This window comes from Notolabrus celidotus, chromosome 17, assembly GCF_009762535.1.
Source record: "Notolabrus celidotus isolate fNotCel1 chromosome 17, fNotCel1.pri, whole genome shotgun sequence".
NCBI classification, from domain to species: domain Eukaryota; kingdom Metazoa; phylum Chordata; class Actinopteri; order Labriformes; family Labridae; genus Notolabrus; species Notolabrus celidotus.
This window is the reverse complement of record NC_048288.1, coordinates 9,308,996-9,326,170: the sequence shown is the minus strand read 5'-3', so window position 1 is coordinate 9,326,170 and position 17,175 is coordinate 9,308,996. Positions and strand designations below refer to the sequence as shown.

The 17,175-nt window shown below is 40.5% G+C and overlaps 1 protein-coding gene across 3 annotated transcripts; it reads right to left on the bottom strand.

Annotated features, from left to right (window-relative positions):
• Positions 1 to 1,733: 1,733 nt before the first annotated feature.
• Positions 1,734 to 11,578, bottom strand: crhb (corticotropin releasing hormone b). 3 transcript variants are annotated; one of them, XM_034706614.1, is made up of 3 exons: positions 11,499 to 11,578; positions 3,080 to 3,154; positions 1,734 to 2,692 (listed from the first exon to the last, which is right to left on the bottom strand). In XM_034706614.1, the coding sequence occupies exon 3, from the start codon at positions 2,670 to 2,672 to the stop codon at positions 2,163 to 2,165; it is 510 nt and encodes a 169-aa protein (XP_034562505.1). In that variant the 5' UTR covers positions 2,673 to 2,692; positions 3,080 to 3,154; positions 11,499 to 11,578; the 3' UTR covers positions 1,734 to 2,162. The 3 variants fall into 3 exon arrangements, with proteins under 3 accessions (XP_034562505.1, XP_034562504.1, XP_034562503.1); XM_034706613.1 differs by lacking the exon at positions 11,499 to 11,578 and adding an exon at positions 6,618 to 6,648 and having other exon boundaries at positions 3,080 to 3,157; XM_034706612.1 differs by lacking the exon at positions 11,499 to 11,578 and having other exon boundaries at positions 3,080 to 3,707.
• Positions 11,579 to 17,175: the final 5,597 nt, after the last annotated feature.

The window sequence follows — 17,175 nt, the reverse complement described above, 5'->3', positions numbered from 1 at the left end:
ATGTGTCAGGGTGTGGCACTGGGACACCTTTATTGGCTGTTTGCTTTGTCTGAGGTTGGGCTTATGATGAAATTAACTATTTGCTTTGTGTTGAAGCAGTAGCTTTCTTTTCATTTAAACATTGCATATGTCTTTATTTCAGTTCTTTAAACCATAGAAAAATACTTTATACATCAATTTCAGGTTGAGACAGGCTGCAGGAGAGGAACCAGTCCAACAACAATTGCGGGCAGACTCCTGCACGTGTGTAACTGTCAAAAATACAATCCCAGATTTACTACTGAAGCACTGCAAGTAGAACATTTGTGACAGCTTTAAATTTTTCAGGAGTTCCCTGGCAAGTTTCTGAGGTTTCAGGATTAAATCAGGATTTGGATAAACATCTTTGCGTTGAGTCCTTAAAGCATTTGGAAAGAAAGCTGTGATAATGTGCGTGTCACCACTTTGTTGTTGAACATCTTCAAGTTAAAACACATACACATGAATATAACATCTGCATGATACTTTGATGTTAGTGGTTAAAGTAGATGTGTTAGCAGAGATTCAAAAAAGGGTAAATAATGCTGTTAATTCATGTGCACATACTTTGTGCCACTGCTGCATGACTCAGTGCCCCACTGTGGCCACTCCAGTCAAAAAGAGTCCAGACATGCCCCTGCTGGACTCAACCGATAATGAGAAACATTTTGGGTAACATTTTCCCATTCACATGTTTGTGCGCATGAGTGAAAAATAAAAACTTAGTTTACCCCTCCCTTCATCTCCTCTTTATACTCCTTGGTTTCTGTCTCAGTAATCCATTCACTCCATTTTCAGAGCTTTTTAGACAGTCACGAGATCCTTCTCTGCATGGTGCACATTTCCTGCCCACAACCTCCTGTACATATCAGATCTCAGCGGCCTCATGCTGCCAGTCATACATCAGCTGCCTTGCGATGGTCTCACCTTTCTGTGACTCCACCACTGAGGTAGTCCACCTCTGAGTGCGGTCTAATTATTGCATGGGAGAGCTGGATCTTTTACAAATAGGCTCAAAGCAGCTCAAAGCCCCGAGTTGCCAAGTAGGCCAAACAGAACAGGATGACTCATAGCCACAGCTCTTGTTTAGCTGACTCTGACACCGAGGGTCAAGGATCAGCACAGCATGAACACATACACACACATGGTCAACCACACACACACAGCATCTTTCTCACTCATTAGCAACCAGTGGTGCATCTCTCAGCTGTGTGGTTGCTCCTTGATGCTACAATGGGAATCACTTCTTTAGGACTAGGGGCTTAGCAGAAAGGATGCCGTTTGAATGTTCTTCACCTGCACGACTGCAGGCGCTCCTACAGCAGAAAGAGCTCTGGGAGACTTTTGTTGTTACAGCTCCTTCTGTGTGTTTTAGGGAGGAGGCACAGTGTTAACCCACGACTTGGCTCCAGAGCAATGCCATGGTTACACCATAAAGATTTTTATATTCAGTCAGAAAAACTTTCCTCTATCACAATCAATATTTGTGTAGGCAAGACTCAAGATGCAATGGCCATTTGTGCTCTCTTTAAACTGTTTGCATTCTTACCTTGTAGCAGTGAAACTGTCTCCATGTTTCTCTGATTAAAGATTAAACAAAGGTGTGTGAGGAAAAAGTAAGTGTGTGTTAACTTTATTAGTCTTTAAAGTAGCTTGGAATAATTAGTTTTCATAGAAGTGATTAATTCGTGTAAGGATATCCACAGAGAAGTGTAAGCGTTGCTTTAGTTTTTTATTAAAAAATATAGATATAAGCCGTTCTCTTGCACAACAGAAAATGACTGGTTGCACATAAGTTTATTAACAAACATAAATATCATAAATACAGTGATTCATAATCTAAAACAAAATGCCAGTTTTGTCATTGCAATGCTTTATGTCTTATCCAAAGGTGTTTCATCTCAAACTTGAAGAACGGTGCAATTCACAGATTTGACACCAACATTTAAATGCCAAGGTACAATCGGATCATTACAAGTCAAGCCCGTTTATGCTCCATCGTTTGAGGTTAAAGCTATAAATAATAGAGTGATAAAGCAGCACTATACTGTACAGAGCATGTTTGTGCTGATGGTACAAATGAAATAAAGAAAAAAGAAGGTGAAGAACAGAAAATCAAGTGAAATCTTTGGCGGAGTGGAAATTCATTTCCCGAAGAGCTCCATCATTCTTCTGTTGTTTTGCGCCTGCTGGGCCAGCTGTTCCGCCTTGGACATCTCCATCATCTCCCGGAGCAGGTGGAAGGTCAGATCCAGGGATATCGGCGGGTCCTCGGACCTCCTTCCCCTCTCCATCGACTCGTCCCCGTGGTCTCCGAAGCCGCTTATGAGCGCTCTGATGTTCCCAACTTTCCCTTGTAAAAGACGTCGCGTCAGCTGCTGGAGTTGCAGCGCTCTGTTGTAGAGGGAAGGTGATCCACCGGGATACATGGACGAAGATGGGAAAGAGTTAGAGTCCCCGTTGCCCAGTCGGATGAAATACTCCTCTCCGAGACGCTCCAGGATGGGACCAGACTGCTGCTGCTGCTGGGAGTTTTGGGTTTGGGGAGCAGGGGCGCGCAGGGCTCCGCCAGGGCTTTCAATAGCCCGACATTCGTAGCGGGGTAAGAAGGCAACTAGCAGAATCACGGTGGTTCCAAGTAAATTGAGCTTCATGTCAGGATATCAATAGGAATCTGAGGAGAAGAAATGCTTGAATTATTTTCATGATACAGTTTTTTAAATATCAGTTTTATTGTGGAACATGCTGCGTAAAAAGGAATTTACGCACGAGTAACAAACATTCCATGTGAAATATTTCATGCGTAAAAGCCAGATAAAAATTTTTGGCTCAGTGATGGATAAACACTGGAGGTTGAATATTTTTTTTGCAATCTATCCTTCTTACAAGAACTGTTAAACAAGTTTTAAAATAGAAAAAGAACTCCCTTCCATCTGTAAAGAAAGTCCCCCCCAAAAGAAATTGTTTCATCACATGTATTTGCGTTAAATTGTGCCAAAACATAAAAGGTTCTAAGCTGCCAAAGAAAAGGTGAAGATGAAATAAAAGAAGCTTTTCATACCTCAGTCTCTACAGGAGGTCCAGCACAGCCGTGTAGGTTGCCAGGTATCAGTTGGCGTTATGCCGCCCTCCTTCACTTCTTTGAGGAAACAAGTATATAGTTACTTTAAGAGTAGATGCTGAATGGACTTATATAGCCAACCTCACTATAAGTGTCGCGCTCCAAGCTGAGATTGAGTCTGCGCGTTCCTGCATGGGTGTAACGTGAATGGACGCCTCTGACAAAGTGCTTGAGTTTAGATGAGATGAGTCATATGTGAGTGTGCGCGCGCGTGCACGAGCGTCTAGCCCTGCGCTTTCAGAATAGCCCTATAGGTGCCACACCTGCTGGCATTTTCACTTAAATGAGTGTGAAGTTGGAAATAATTGCGGAGGTTCTTGGAATCTAGGAGGGAAATACTTTTTAGTTAGAGGCTGAAACTGTGCTTTGCATCTTTGTTCTCAGTCAGACCTCATTTTCCCAAATGAGGGTCCAGAGTCTGATTTAAGTGTGCTTTTCAGAGTTAAAATATTACAGCCGACTTCTCTTATACATCACTTCATGAACAGTTGCAGTGCTATAGTGCAAATGAAAAATGAAAAATGAAGAACATAAACACACTGAAATGCAACAAATTGTTGCAGGTAAAACAGGTATATTTTGGTGCAATCTGCAGGATTGATGTTCTGCAAAATGCACCACTATTGACTTCAAAGCTTGTGTGGTGTTCAATGAATGTGCATCTGCAAACAACCTCAGCCTGGAAGGAGTTGCATTGTCTCTCTGTGATTCATTGCTGCTGCACATTTACGTACATCACTACTTTAGCCACCTCGCCCCAGAGGGACTCACAAACAATCCATGCATCCAAGATGGAGGCTAAATCCATCATACGACCAGCCACTGGAAAATAAACTGTGTGATGATGAAAGTGGTAATTCACGTATGCTTCACACGTCAATCAGCTGTTGTGCAAACAATAAATAATTAGTGAGGAAAGATATCTGTGGATTCATTCTGGTTAAAATATGTGGAATGAATGATGAGTGACAGTTGGTGCTTTTCCACTTAAGCATACACTCCACTTATTTGTGGAGTTGTTGTTGCCCACACTGTGTTAAAACTCTTTCCATTAATCCTGAGCAGTAAACCCATTAAACCAAGACTAGAGGCCTGAGGAAAAACTCCAGACGTGCAGAGGTCAAAATGACTTTTCATGTACACTCAAGTTTTCTTTTCAAAAACAGCAAATTAAAGAGGGAAGAGAGAAATGACTCTATTATTGTAGTAATGGCCTTTTAAAATAGCTCCCGTCTCCCACATTTGACATGTTATCTGTAGACATTTTAACAGCAGTTAAATAGCCGCTCCTCATGCTCCAAGGAAGAGGTGTCAAGTCCCATCATGAGAAACACATGTTGTCTGCCACAAATAGCAAAGACCGCCAGATGAGAAAGTGAGTTCTGCTTGTGGTCAACTCATGTCACCTCATTTTCAAATCACTCTTCCTGGAGAGAAATCCTCTGCTGTGACGCCACACCGGAAGAGACAGCAGGCTTAAAACGTTGTCCCTTTGTTTCCTCAATTAGAGCCAGACGATTAGATCAGATTAGATCAAATTTAATGGAGGAACTGGGATGTTGCCACCTATTCTGCCCTCTTTCTGCAGGTGGAAAGAACATACCAAACAAATCTGGTCTCAATAGAATAAAGCAGAAACTGCTTCCTTTCTGGATGACCACACTCTGAAGTGCAACTTCTTTTTTTAATTGCTTTCAAATTTTGCTCTGCTACGAAGCGAGACGAGTGCTTCTCCCTGAAATGCCCCTTCCTACATAATTACACAGCGTTCCCTCATGGATTGGAACGTGTTTTCTCTAATACTTCCGGTGTGCAGCTTGACTTTGGTCAACTCTTTTTAAAAAACAAGGTCACTCAGGCTGTTTAAATCAGCGTGAACAGGTAGAGACTGAGACCAGGACCCCACTCTCAGACCACCAGCTGACCTCAGTGCTGCAGCTCAGGTGTCCTTCTGGTTTATAGCCCAGTGATGTAACCTGTTATGAGAACACATCTCTAATAGATGTGAGAGCTTGGCCTTTTATCTTAAGAGGAAAAAAAGACAGAGCGTTTTACAGCATTTCTTCTTTTACAGTTAAAAACTACACAAAGCTTTCATCCAACAGCCAGCCAGAAATACAAGTAATTACATGCATGAAAATGTTCAGTGACGGCAGTCTGAGACTAACAAGCACATTACTTATGCAGAATGAAAGCTGCTGGCCAGCCCCCCCTCAGTTGACCTGATGTTGGAGTATCCTTCAGTGCAGCTCTTAAAAAGAAGCTGTTTTTAATACGTGGAGATGACTGCTTCAACATTACACGAGCAGGATAATCAGAAGAAGCTTCAGAAATGATCACCTTCCAAAAAATGTAATGTAAGGCAGCTGGATGTCTTACTCTCTTCCTGTGGTTTGCATGCAATGTGTGTGTGTGTGCGCAGTCCGTGTGAAGCAGAGCTGTCCGTAATGCAGAGAAACCCCCCCGAGGCCTGCTCTGTCCATATGAATCTAACATGCGCTGCTCTGAAGGTGTTAAACCTGAGGCTTCCCTAATGCCTGTTCACATAGTGGATGTCAGACTCCTCGCAGAGGGATCCTGGAAGGAAAATAAAATCTGAGAGGCAAAATATTTATCCTCTTAAATGTCTTAACTCCCTTTTATATTTGCTTAAAGGATGGTCAGATTATCCAGTTCAAGTTAAACAATCTGGAGACTCATTACTTAAACTTACAAAGCTGGTTTTAAATTACAAATTAGATACTCAGGTGAACCATATTTCTATCAATATTATGTTAAAAATATTTAATGAATCAATAAGTTTGTCTCTTTTCTATTTTTTTATACTTTTTAACAAACCACCAGCCACCTGATCCTTTACTGCTCTCTGACGTCTACACTTTCCATGACACACTTCCCCGACATTGTTTTCCTATGAGGCCATAAATCCTTCAAAAAAGGTCACAAATATATTGTTCTGTTCTTTTAAAATGTCTCAGTAAACTCCCGGAGCAGCTGCAGCTTGTTGCAAAGGTTAATCAACAAACTGTATAAGACGCATGTCAGGAGCAAGTTTCTGTTTTCAGGACCTGAAGTGTTAAAGTTCGAAGATAAAGGACATTTTACGAATGGAAATGTCACCCAATGCAAGTTCTGGATAACGATATAACTCAAACGTATACAATTAAAAATAATCATCAGGCCGTGGAAACTCAGACTATTTTAAAAATGCATCAATTAATCGCTGGTTTTAGTTTATTTGTTGGTTTTATCAGAAAAATATGGATTACCGCCTACAAGAAGCGTTCCCACTTCCTGCTTCTCTTAACAATAAGATATCACATAAGTTCTGTTCAAGATGACTATTTTTTGTGTTTACTGGTGTAGAAAATGATGGAAGGAACAGGACTATACATATTTTCATCACTGGTCCACATCTAGGACTGGTCTACAGAAACCCACTGAAAGCGTCCAATTCACCAAAAGTTGCGCCACACACCTCTGTTGGTCACGTTTTGTTGAGACTGAAGAATCTATTCAATCAAATCAGGTTTATCTTCTACACAGTATATCACTGTTTCTTTGCATGGATCATTTTGACATAATGAGGGAGACAAGCCAGCTCGGTTCACATTGCTAGGTATCTGAGCATGCTTTGCGTAGCGAGGCGGACCGCTGCGATACATAATAACTGTTCCCAAACTCAGGGGCTGCGTCCTCTGAAGAAGGCATGTGAAAATGAATCCTGGCTGTGCTTCGAAGGCTGAACCATTGTGAAGGCTCCTTCGAATGTGTCAGACAAATGCGTCTTACTTTTCTGTAAAGGATTCATCAAAGTATTGTATGATTCTTTGTGTGCCATTTTAATCTAGATGCAGGCTGTCAATCAGCAAAGTACTACACTGTTAAGTATTAGAGTTTGGTTTCAACTCAATGGAGAAGGAAGACAATATTTTTTAAAAAGACAGATGCCTTGAAACGTATCTTTAAATGATGATGAAGGTTGAGCTATATTAGCTAGATAGCGAGCTAGCTACCTGTTGCTAGGCCAAAATGGCAGTGCTAGTGTAAGGTCAGGGACAGGCAGGGACGCAAACAGAAAGTCCTTCATTGACCATTTCAGGTCAGCCTGAGCCGTCTATGCAGGCTATGAAGGCAGGATGCTTCGAAGGATACTCCCTCTGAAGTAGGACACAGCTAATGGGTAGGGGACAATTTTTTTTGCTTTCAGTTAGCAGGCTGCGTTACATGTTGAATATATATATATATTTTTTTTTTTAAATGTAAGTACATGCTACACCACAAATAAAAAATATAGATTTCCTGGTACTGTAAAGCAGGAGATACTTGTCTTTATTTGGTCAATGTAAAGTTCTCAGTTACAGTTTTTCTCAGTCGCTTTGGTACATTTCTCAGATCAGAATTGAAATTCTCAAAACTACTTCTTCAATCTTCTCATCATTGCGTCACTTGTGTCACATTTCTACTTTTGTTTTTTGTTTTTTCTTTGTGCTATGCAGTGCTGTCTTTTTCTTTCTGTATTGCAATGACATGGTCTGTCAACAAATTAAAGTACAAACAGTGAAAGCATAAATGTGTATCTTGTCCAGTGTCTTGTAATCAATCTCCCACATACACTAAGGTGTAACTTACAATTTATCTGTCATCTGTCATCAGAACTTTAGCCATAGTTTACATCAGAACGTCCCTCCAGAGTACACTGTTACATTGACAACATGACTAAGTAATTTGACTGTCTTATCCGTACACGATGACACAAGGACTTGTCACTCTGATGGCACTGACATGTTCATTGACAGATATTTACTTTTGAGAGATGAACTAAGGATTTTGAGCAAGTTACTGGCTTTTGCAGGTAATCCATGGTGTTTTGCTATTTGTACTAATTGTTTTGAGAAATGCACTTACTGTTTTGCAAATGTTGAGGATGATTCGAGAAATTTACCAAAGCGACTGAGAAAAACTGTAAGACTCATTTAGTTTGTTGTTAAAGATCTTTGGATGCAGCTGTTTCATTTTTTTCCCCTTATGTCCTCAAGATAAGCTGAACTGAATATTATGTGAAGGTCAAACTCTACATGTTCTGCTCCTGTGCATAACTTCATTGCTTCAGATGATATGTCATGTGAGTGATATGTGAAATAGGTTTGAAATAATGTTTGACTTTAACGCGTGGCCGTAGACGTCCACTCTTGAAATGTGACTGCTTCACGGTGTAATGAGAATTGTCATCTCCGGCGAAATCTAGGGCAGAGCCATTCTTCCAAAATTGTAACCCAGTTTCCTTTTTCTCTTTCATAACACGCTTTGACCAAAATTTGCTCTTTGGGGCACCTTGACTTGAACATATAATGCTGACACTGTCTTCCCTGTGTTTGCACTCATGTTTCTGGCTCTGTCAGTTCTTCTGAAGATGATCGTTGACAGAAAAATAAAGGAACTGCAGGGTTTTGTGCTGAATGACTGACAAACGTTAAATACACAGACACTGACAGTTATCATAGGGATAAACAGGTCAGAGGTCGGCCAGAAAATAAAACATGTCAGAGTGTTCTCTTTATTTAGACTCAGCTTGTCTCTGAGCATCAATGACCTGAAAATCTCTCCTTTTCTTTCAAAGTAAAGATGTTTTTTATCATGCAGGAATCCGAAGAACGAGTCTCTTCATGTCTTTATGGATTTCTGTCACTTTTGTCTCACTTGCGTACACGAATAAACAAGGTCACTGGACCAAAGTAATGCTCTGATATGAAAGAATGACTGTGTCTGATATTGTATAATCTTTTTACTTTAAGTAATGTCTTCATATAAGGCAGCAAATTTCCCTGTCATGTGTTTGAAGGGATGATGCAGTGCAGTCAGTTTTGATGGATGTAAGATGTGTTTATTGTCAAGGTGAGCTCTAACGAGAGAAACGGTAGGTGTAGGAGGTCACAGCAAGGTCTTTTCTTTCCCATTTCAACCTTTCAGCATGTCTGTTACAACTTTATTCAAACAAAAGCCATCACAGTAAGTTACAGTCCACAACAGAGATGAGTGAATCTGCTTCTCAACAAGATAAGAGCACATTTATCAACCCTCCATAGCCACAGATGCAGTCAAAACAAGTTGGTTATGTCAGAGTTGACTCCTCTTTTCTGTGAGTAATGTCTGTGATGTATAAATCATTACATGTGGCCAATTGATAAAAATCCACCAGTTTATGAGAAAGCCTCTTTACCTGCACAAACATGTCTTTTTCTCAAAGCCATGTGCACAGCGCCTCTAAGATGATCACACTGGGCATCTGCCCCATAGCACACATGACGGATGTCCTCCACCACATTAGACAGGATGCAGACCAGTGAAGATGGAGTGAAATCAGCTGTGTTTTTGCACGCTGAGATGTATTGTTTTACATAGGGTGAAAATACACTAACGTGGAAAACCATAAATGTAGGGTTTGGGTTGTGATGGAGCCGCAAATGAGACCGAGGATTATCTCAAAAGCCCTTTTAGGGAAAGAAATCTGACCTGAGGACATAAATATAGACTTTATTTCATCTGTTTTGCAACATATCATCATTAGAAGAGGGTCTTTTTAATAAAAAGCATGCTGTACACGACCGTCCTCCACATTCATGCTTGTTTGACCACCGAGGAAACTGAATGACTCATCAGTTGTTTTCTTCCCTCCGTTTTACAGGTTCACATCAGAGAACGTCTGAGGGCTTCCTACAAGAAGTAACGCAGTAGTCCTCTCCTGTAATTGTTTGTGTAGGTGTTTGTGTTCAAACTTTGGTCTGCCTCTGATCATCAGCGAGGATAGAGTGGACACTAAAGGCTCAGGGACAAACTCTGTGCGTAGTTTACAGTGTCTAACACGGTTTTAATGAACAAGAGTGTCGTGTCAAGAGCGTAAACTGTGCCACATAATCGCTGCTGAACTGAACTTTGATCTCTTGATTCATTCGACTGAGTGGCTGTAATTTAAAAGCTTCCTTCAATCAGCTGATCTGCTCAAATATAACTAATGTAATGAATCAATCAGCAGAGATACGCACATTAATCTGCAGCGCTCCTGTGTCAGACGCACTTCCACATCAGGGTTGACCCTCCAGAGACACAGAGGTGATGGTACAGTATAGACATTTATAATTACAGATGTAAAAATAACATAAGAGGGCTACAAAGAACGTTGTTGGACAAACAGGCCGGTCTCACTCTGTGAAGTGATCGAGGCACTCAGGGTGACATCACTTCTTGGAGTGAGAGTCAGACACAGAAGAGGAGCCAGGGACTTCTCTTTCTCTGAGCACACTTTAGCCAGTGATAATGAGAGGTAATCCAAACATCAGAGAACACAGAGGATGTGGTGGAACTGAAGCGACCCGTTTCAAATGTTTGTGGACAGAAAGCAGAAGTCAATGCCTTGAAAATGACCAGTACTGGCATTTCAAAGCTGATACTTATAAACTGGTCATTTGATAACACAAACCATAACCCTCTTAAGGTCACATGAGGATCTGTTAGAGGAAGCATTTGACAAACTGAGACTAAATAAGTTCTACGGGTATCAAAATTTACCCCAAAATTATAGGTTCTAGCAAAAGTCAGCCACAAAGCTCCACCACATTATTCTTAAATGTGACGTAGCATAATTCCTAACCAAAAAGTATTACTTTAAATCAGATTATTAAAACAATGTGAACACAATATGTGACAAGCAGGATATTTATAGACGAAAATTCACTTTAACCCACTCATGTGTTGACACAGTGGGAACAGCATGTTTAAATAAACTCAAACTATCTTTCTCTGTTACTTATCGCCTGATATAAACCCTGATAATCATACGGTATAATCATCCCGTATGATTATCAGGGTATATAAGAGTAATTCAACTTTCCATAACTGTGAGTGTCAGCTTCAAACCCACACAGGAACCTGTTCTGCTGTGGACTGGACCCACCTGAGGGAGCTCTGATGTTTTATCGTTAGGTTTAATGTGTGTTTTGATTAGTGGTGAAGGCGTGACGAAATTAAGACACGTACCCTTATCACAGGGGTATTTTGGCTTCATTGGGAGGAAGAGGAGATGTGTCTGCCATCTTTCTATACAGTCGATAAAGATGAAGATCACTTGAAACATTGTCCTATAAGAGACGCTGGTGTGTTTTGAACACCTCCTCTCATAACTCAATATAGTTTGTCAGTCATTTTCAAGAACATCTCGTGCCGACCTTCTCCTATCTTTATCACAGTTATTAAAGCTCTATAAATCCATGTGCTCAAAACATTTATTTACCTTGTTTTGTTCCACTTGGGGCTAAAAAATAGAGTTTATATGTACTCAGTTGCAGCTGCCAAACATACTGACCTTGTGAAAGACTCTTGGCCCGGCTGTGTCCGAGCCCAGAGGATAGATGTAGTCCTCTGCAGCGGTAGTAGCTCGTCACAGGTTTGCTGTGGTGTAGTTGAAAGCAACTCTGTCCTCAGTTCTTCTTCTGTGTTCCTTGGTTTACTCACAGTGTCTGTTCTCACCTCTTTGACCGACCTCAGGGTTTCCTGCAGCTGATCTATTGATTCTACTTGCAGTTGTTTTGCTTTTGTTTTGTCTCATGGAGAGTTACCGGTGTCCAGAGCCCAACCTCTGCAGCCCCTGTCGTGTTTTCTGTGCACCATGCCAATGATAAACTGTCTCTTTGGGAGTGTTTTTTTCACTTCCACACATTCTGCTTTCTTTCACCCTCACTTGGCATCACGTTTTCACTGTTTGAATTGAGAACCTTGGAATTGAACATCCTCAGTTATCTTGCTAACACTGACCTCTGCTCGGCTGCTTAACACACCCTGCCTCAGTTTCTAAATCTCCTGTTTGTTGTAGGGTTCACATCAAACCATCGTCTTTATCTTTTGAAAGCCTCTACCCTATGAAAATAAACAGTGCATCTTTTTCTTTTTAGTTTACTTCATTTAGCATTCCTCTTGTTAAATCTTTGCTGTCATTGAAGCTCCAGGTTCAATGACGTATTGTGTAGTATTTAACGATACAGTGTGTAGCATTTAAATGTGCAGTGTGTAGTATTTAAAGGTACAGTCTGTAGTATATAAAGGTACGGTAAGTAGTATTTAAAAGTGTAGTGTGTAGTATTTAATGATACAGTGTGTAGCATTTAAATGTGCAGTGTGTAGTATTTAAAGGTACAGTCTGTAGTATATAAAGGTACAGTTTTTAGTATTTAAAAGTGTAGTGTTTAGTGTCTAAAGGTACAGTCTGTAGTTTATAAGGGGGCATTGTGTAACATTTAAAGGTGCATTGTGTAGTATTTTAAGGGGCAGTGTATAGTATTTAAAAGTCTATTGTTTATTATTTAAAGGTACAGTATGTAGTACATAGTATTTATTAGAATAGACTTTGTAGAAATTGGAATATAGTATTCATAAGTATGTTTAGATGACTGTATAATCACCTGAACATAAAAATGATTTTGTTTTTGTTAACTTAGAAACTTATAAAATATATCATTACAAGGAGCAAGTCCTCTTCCACAGAGGCTGCCATGTTTGACAGACATTATTCTACAGCAGCACAGAACAGACAAACTATCACACCATGAGCAGTTTCTTATTTATCTGAAAGTGCACCTGTTGTAAGAGGAAGAAGAGAGTGGTTGCTATTGTGTGCACCAAGGACTTTGTCGTGATACCTCTTTTTGATGGTAATAATTTGACAAATGGAGGATCAAACTTGTCATGCATCACAGGAGCTTCTACTCCTAAATGGCGTCTAATGCTTCACAGCAGGGAGGGGTGAGCAATAGTGCTAAATATTCACATTTCCACACACTGTACCTTTAATCTTCATGGAAATATTTAGTTTGATGTCAATTTATTCAGCAAGGAGGAGGAGAAAAATCCCATCAGTGTTACCGACCAAGGAATCAGAGTAAACTTTTTTTTTAGCATCAGTAAAATCAGCTTTAGATCAATAACCTGCTAATGTTCTTCATTGTAAGCTGGCTAATAAGACAGACTCTAATTTACATAACTTCTCACTCTCTCTTTACATTCTCCTTCACACATAACTTCCTGTCTTTAGGAAAGAATGCTGTATTTGCTGATAGTCTGTTTTTCATGTTTGTTTTTCAAGGTTCAAGGTGTTCAAGGTTGTTTGAAACTCCAGTTATAGTTACATGACATTGAATGGAAGATGATCGGTCCTGTTGACACTGCAGTTTGATTGGCTTCCATGCATTTATGTTAGAGCATCTTTTAAAGCTTGTTAAGTGCCAAGGTTATGGTATCTTGATTTGTCTGTATACTGTAAAATAACTGATTTAATCTCAGACTTCATATGAAAATCATAGAGGTTACACTGAACAACTTTTTCAGGAACTTTCCGTCTGATTGGTGCACTGCCCTCTGACTTCTGTTTGCAAGCTGCGTTTTGTAATTAGAGTGTTTTTTTCTCCTCTCAATCCCTCCTGATGTGTCCAGTTCACTGGGCTGTGCATACAACTCCCACGCAGGCGATTGTCAACTCAGGTGGGCTTCCCCAAGCTCCTTGACCCTCTCAGCATGGGTGAGCATGGATTACATTAGCCACAGTTATGTAAACATTAATTAGATGAGGGATTTGGATAACGGCTCGACTATCCCTATCTCTTGTTCTACATCAAGCTGGAAGCCATCACTCCTTTCTGTGTATCCCTGAACACATGCATGTATTCATGAATATGTGTTTATATCATGCCCACAACAATGCATTCTTTACATTGATATACCTCCAGCACAGAGAAGCTAAGCAGTGTATTAGCGGCCATCTGCCTCACTGAGCTGTGTGATATAACACTGAGCCGCAGGGTGGACATACTTTACTTTAACTTGGGTTGGCAATGACTTTCAAACAGCAGAAGAAACAGGAGCCTAACTAACCACAAGTAGGTTGTAGATAGCCTGCAGCCATTCACACAATTTCAATGGAGATGCTGCTTTGTTGCATCCCTCCCCTTTGCCTATAGCGACATGTAAAGAATCACAAAATGGATCCGGCATCCGTCATCATCCTGACACTGAATCATCATGTTTTATTTGGGCCTACATATGGAGATGAGGCCTTGCGGCTGTCACTCATCATCATTGACACCATGTTTGCAGGCACACAGAAAAAGATTGGAGTGTAAATAAAACACAAATCTCTGCTTAACAAAGTCTCAAAAAAGCTCAAAATAAACCCAAGATTTAGCACGGCGCTGGTGGTGTTTACTCACTTTGAGGTGCTTGTTTTTGGAAAGATGTTTTTTTCTCTTGAAAAACCTCTGTATTTTTTTTTTTAGATCTGCATTTAAAGGAGTATAGAGACCTATTTTCCTCTCCAGATAATGATACAACTTTGCAATGATGACTAAAGCTATCTTTGACATCTTCATTCACATCTCTACGAGTCCCACGTCTCTCTACCTCGCATCTTACCGGAGAGACCAGAAAAAATGTGGCCAAAATAAGGGAAACACCAGATGATTTGAAGCACTGAAGACGGGGCAACGTCACACTTTCCTTTGAAACAGGTTCAGACTTCCTTTAGATGCTGCCACAGTCTGAAACTATGTTTATTTAATAGAAAAAAATCCTCTTTGAAGGATGAAGGAGGTGAAAACCTGCTTTGCACGCAGTGGCCCAAAACTGTTGGTAAAGATTCTGTGACGTTCAGATCTTTTCATTTCTCAGGGGTGCAGCTTTAACGCCCCTTACATCAGGTTCTCCCTCTTTGTACCCGAGCCTCAGTCGGAATTGGTTTCTGAAAGGCAGCCCTGCCATACATTTGAGCTTTGTATGTGCTGAAGGTCAAATTTTCTAAAAAAAGGAGCACCAAAGGTGCCGGTTCAATTTAGTGGCCTTATTTGAGGCTGTACATTGGAGGCACTTAAGCACTACTCTCTGAAGGGTCCATTTGTGACTGTGGCTCGTCTTCGCTGATGCACTTTGTCTGCGTCTGGCACCTGCTATCGTGGTTTCTGCAAAGGGCCTTGTGTTTTTTTTCACTTATGTTAATCTTTTAAAGAGGACATATTCTGCTAATAGGCAATCAACATATGAATGACTCAAGGTGCAGTTGTGAAGAATGATTTTATTTTTCAAAGGGTGTTTTGTACACTTGCAAAAAGACTGTACTTTTAAATGCAAATGTGTTTTCTCAGCCAAATTTGCCTGAGCATCTAAAATAAAATAATAACAAATTAATCTGAACACACTGCAATTTTAGGACTAATTGTTCCTGTAATTTCACACAGCTTAAAACAAATGATGCTTTCACTGCAAAAGCAAATGTTATTTTAGGAACTACGGGTGTTTGAGTATTCTCACCCCGAGACGCCTTGAGAAATTCTTCTAAATTGTTTCACTTACTCAAACTCTAGGGCATGTGGGGGATTTCATTTCCATATCAAAGGTAGAATACCGGTGCTCGAGGGTCCCTGCATAGATGTATGTGATCCATATTATTTATAGCACAGGAACTTCCCCTGGGACGCTGATGCTGCTCAGCGTCTGTCATGCTACAAGAAGAGGACACTTGGGTGAATGTAGCTTGCAATTAGTGACTGTTGCATCACGTCAGGCCAAAGGGGCGCAGGATGCGTGACCGACATTTAATCATGCCATTGATCTGATAACTTTTTGGAGAACAAAGCAAACTGGCTGACAGGAGTCACTTTGAGAGGCGAAGTCATGAGAGCAGGAGGAGGACTGTGTATTACCACAGCTGAATCTTAGCTCTGACATGAATATGGTCAAACAGAGATAGTTAGCATGCCAGCGACACGGTGTCACTCTGTTAGCGCTTAGTGTCAGTAGCCCTGAGGATAAGAGGAGCAAGGTGACTTCTGCCCTTTTGCTAATGAGCACCGCACCTCTGACTCATTCAACAACATTGACTGATACAGGAGGGGTTGCTCATGTTGAATAGCGCAGTATTCCCCAGAGCTTCTTGGAATCTCTGCCTATTCAGGATGCAAAGCTCTGCACGCAGTGTATTATCCAAAAGAGTGCAATCACCTGTGTCACCTGCTGCAGATGTTACATAGGTCAGAAATGGACAAATGGATTGGAAAGACAGAATAAATGTATAAGCTTTCTCAGCTCAGGCAGTCAGGGTCAGCAAAAAGACATTTACTGTTGAAGTTTTGTTTTAGACGCAGAAACTCTACAACCAGGGCTTAGCTAGCTGAAAGAGCTAAATGTGGATAAAGAGGACTTAATGTTTATGCCGTAGTTTTAATGCTTCATTGCTCTTTGAGGATTGAAGAGTGAAAGTATGTGCATATTTTATTCAGACATGTATCAGGACACTGGAGCTCACATCATGACAACCTAATGTTAAAACGTCTACTCACCTTTTGTAAGCTAACTAATGGTAATAAATCAGAGTGTACACAGTTTAGTTGTTGTTACGTTTGTTAATTATTTAACGTAGCTAAAAATCAACACAACCTCATTACTCTGAATCCTGATGAAAGTTGTCAGAACAATAAAACGTAGGATTGAAAAGAAGATCTGTGTTCATTTATTTGCTTCAACAACAAATAAGACACATCCTTACCACAGAGGGTGATGGTGCTCATGGGAAATGGAGAGTTCATCATAGAGAAACACTACCAGTTCCATTCAGAGGGGGCACCAGAATCATCTCAACTTGAAGACCCCTCACAGTGCCTTAAACAATGCATAATTTGAAATAATGTTAGAAAGATCTTGGTCCAGCAGGGGCGTGTCAGACGTTTTTTACTGGGGTGGCCAAACTCGGCCACTCACTTATGCAGCAGGGGGGCACAAAGTCGGACCAATACGTGCACACACAATAGAGTATTATTTACCACTTCTGTCTCCACTAATCATATCTACTTTAACTACCAACATATATGTATTTAAAGTGCTTAGAAAAATAGAACCAAACTCCTGCCCATTAAAAAATATATTTACTGGCTTCAGTACGGAAAGGTTGCAAAAAGATATAGTTCTGATATTTTGATGGACTGGTTCATCTCGTACACAGCTGT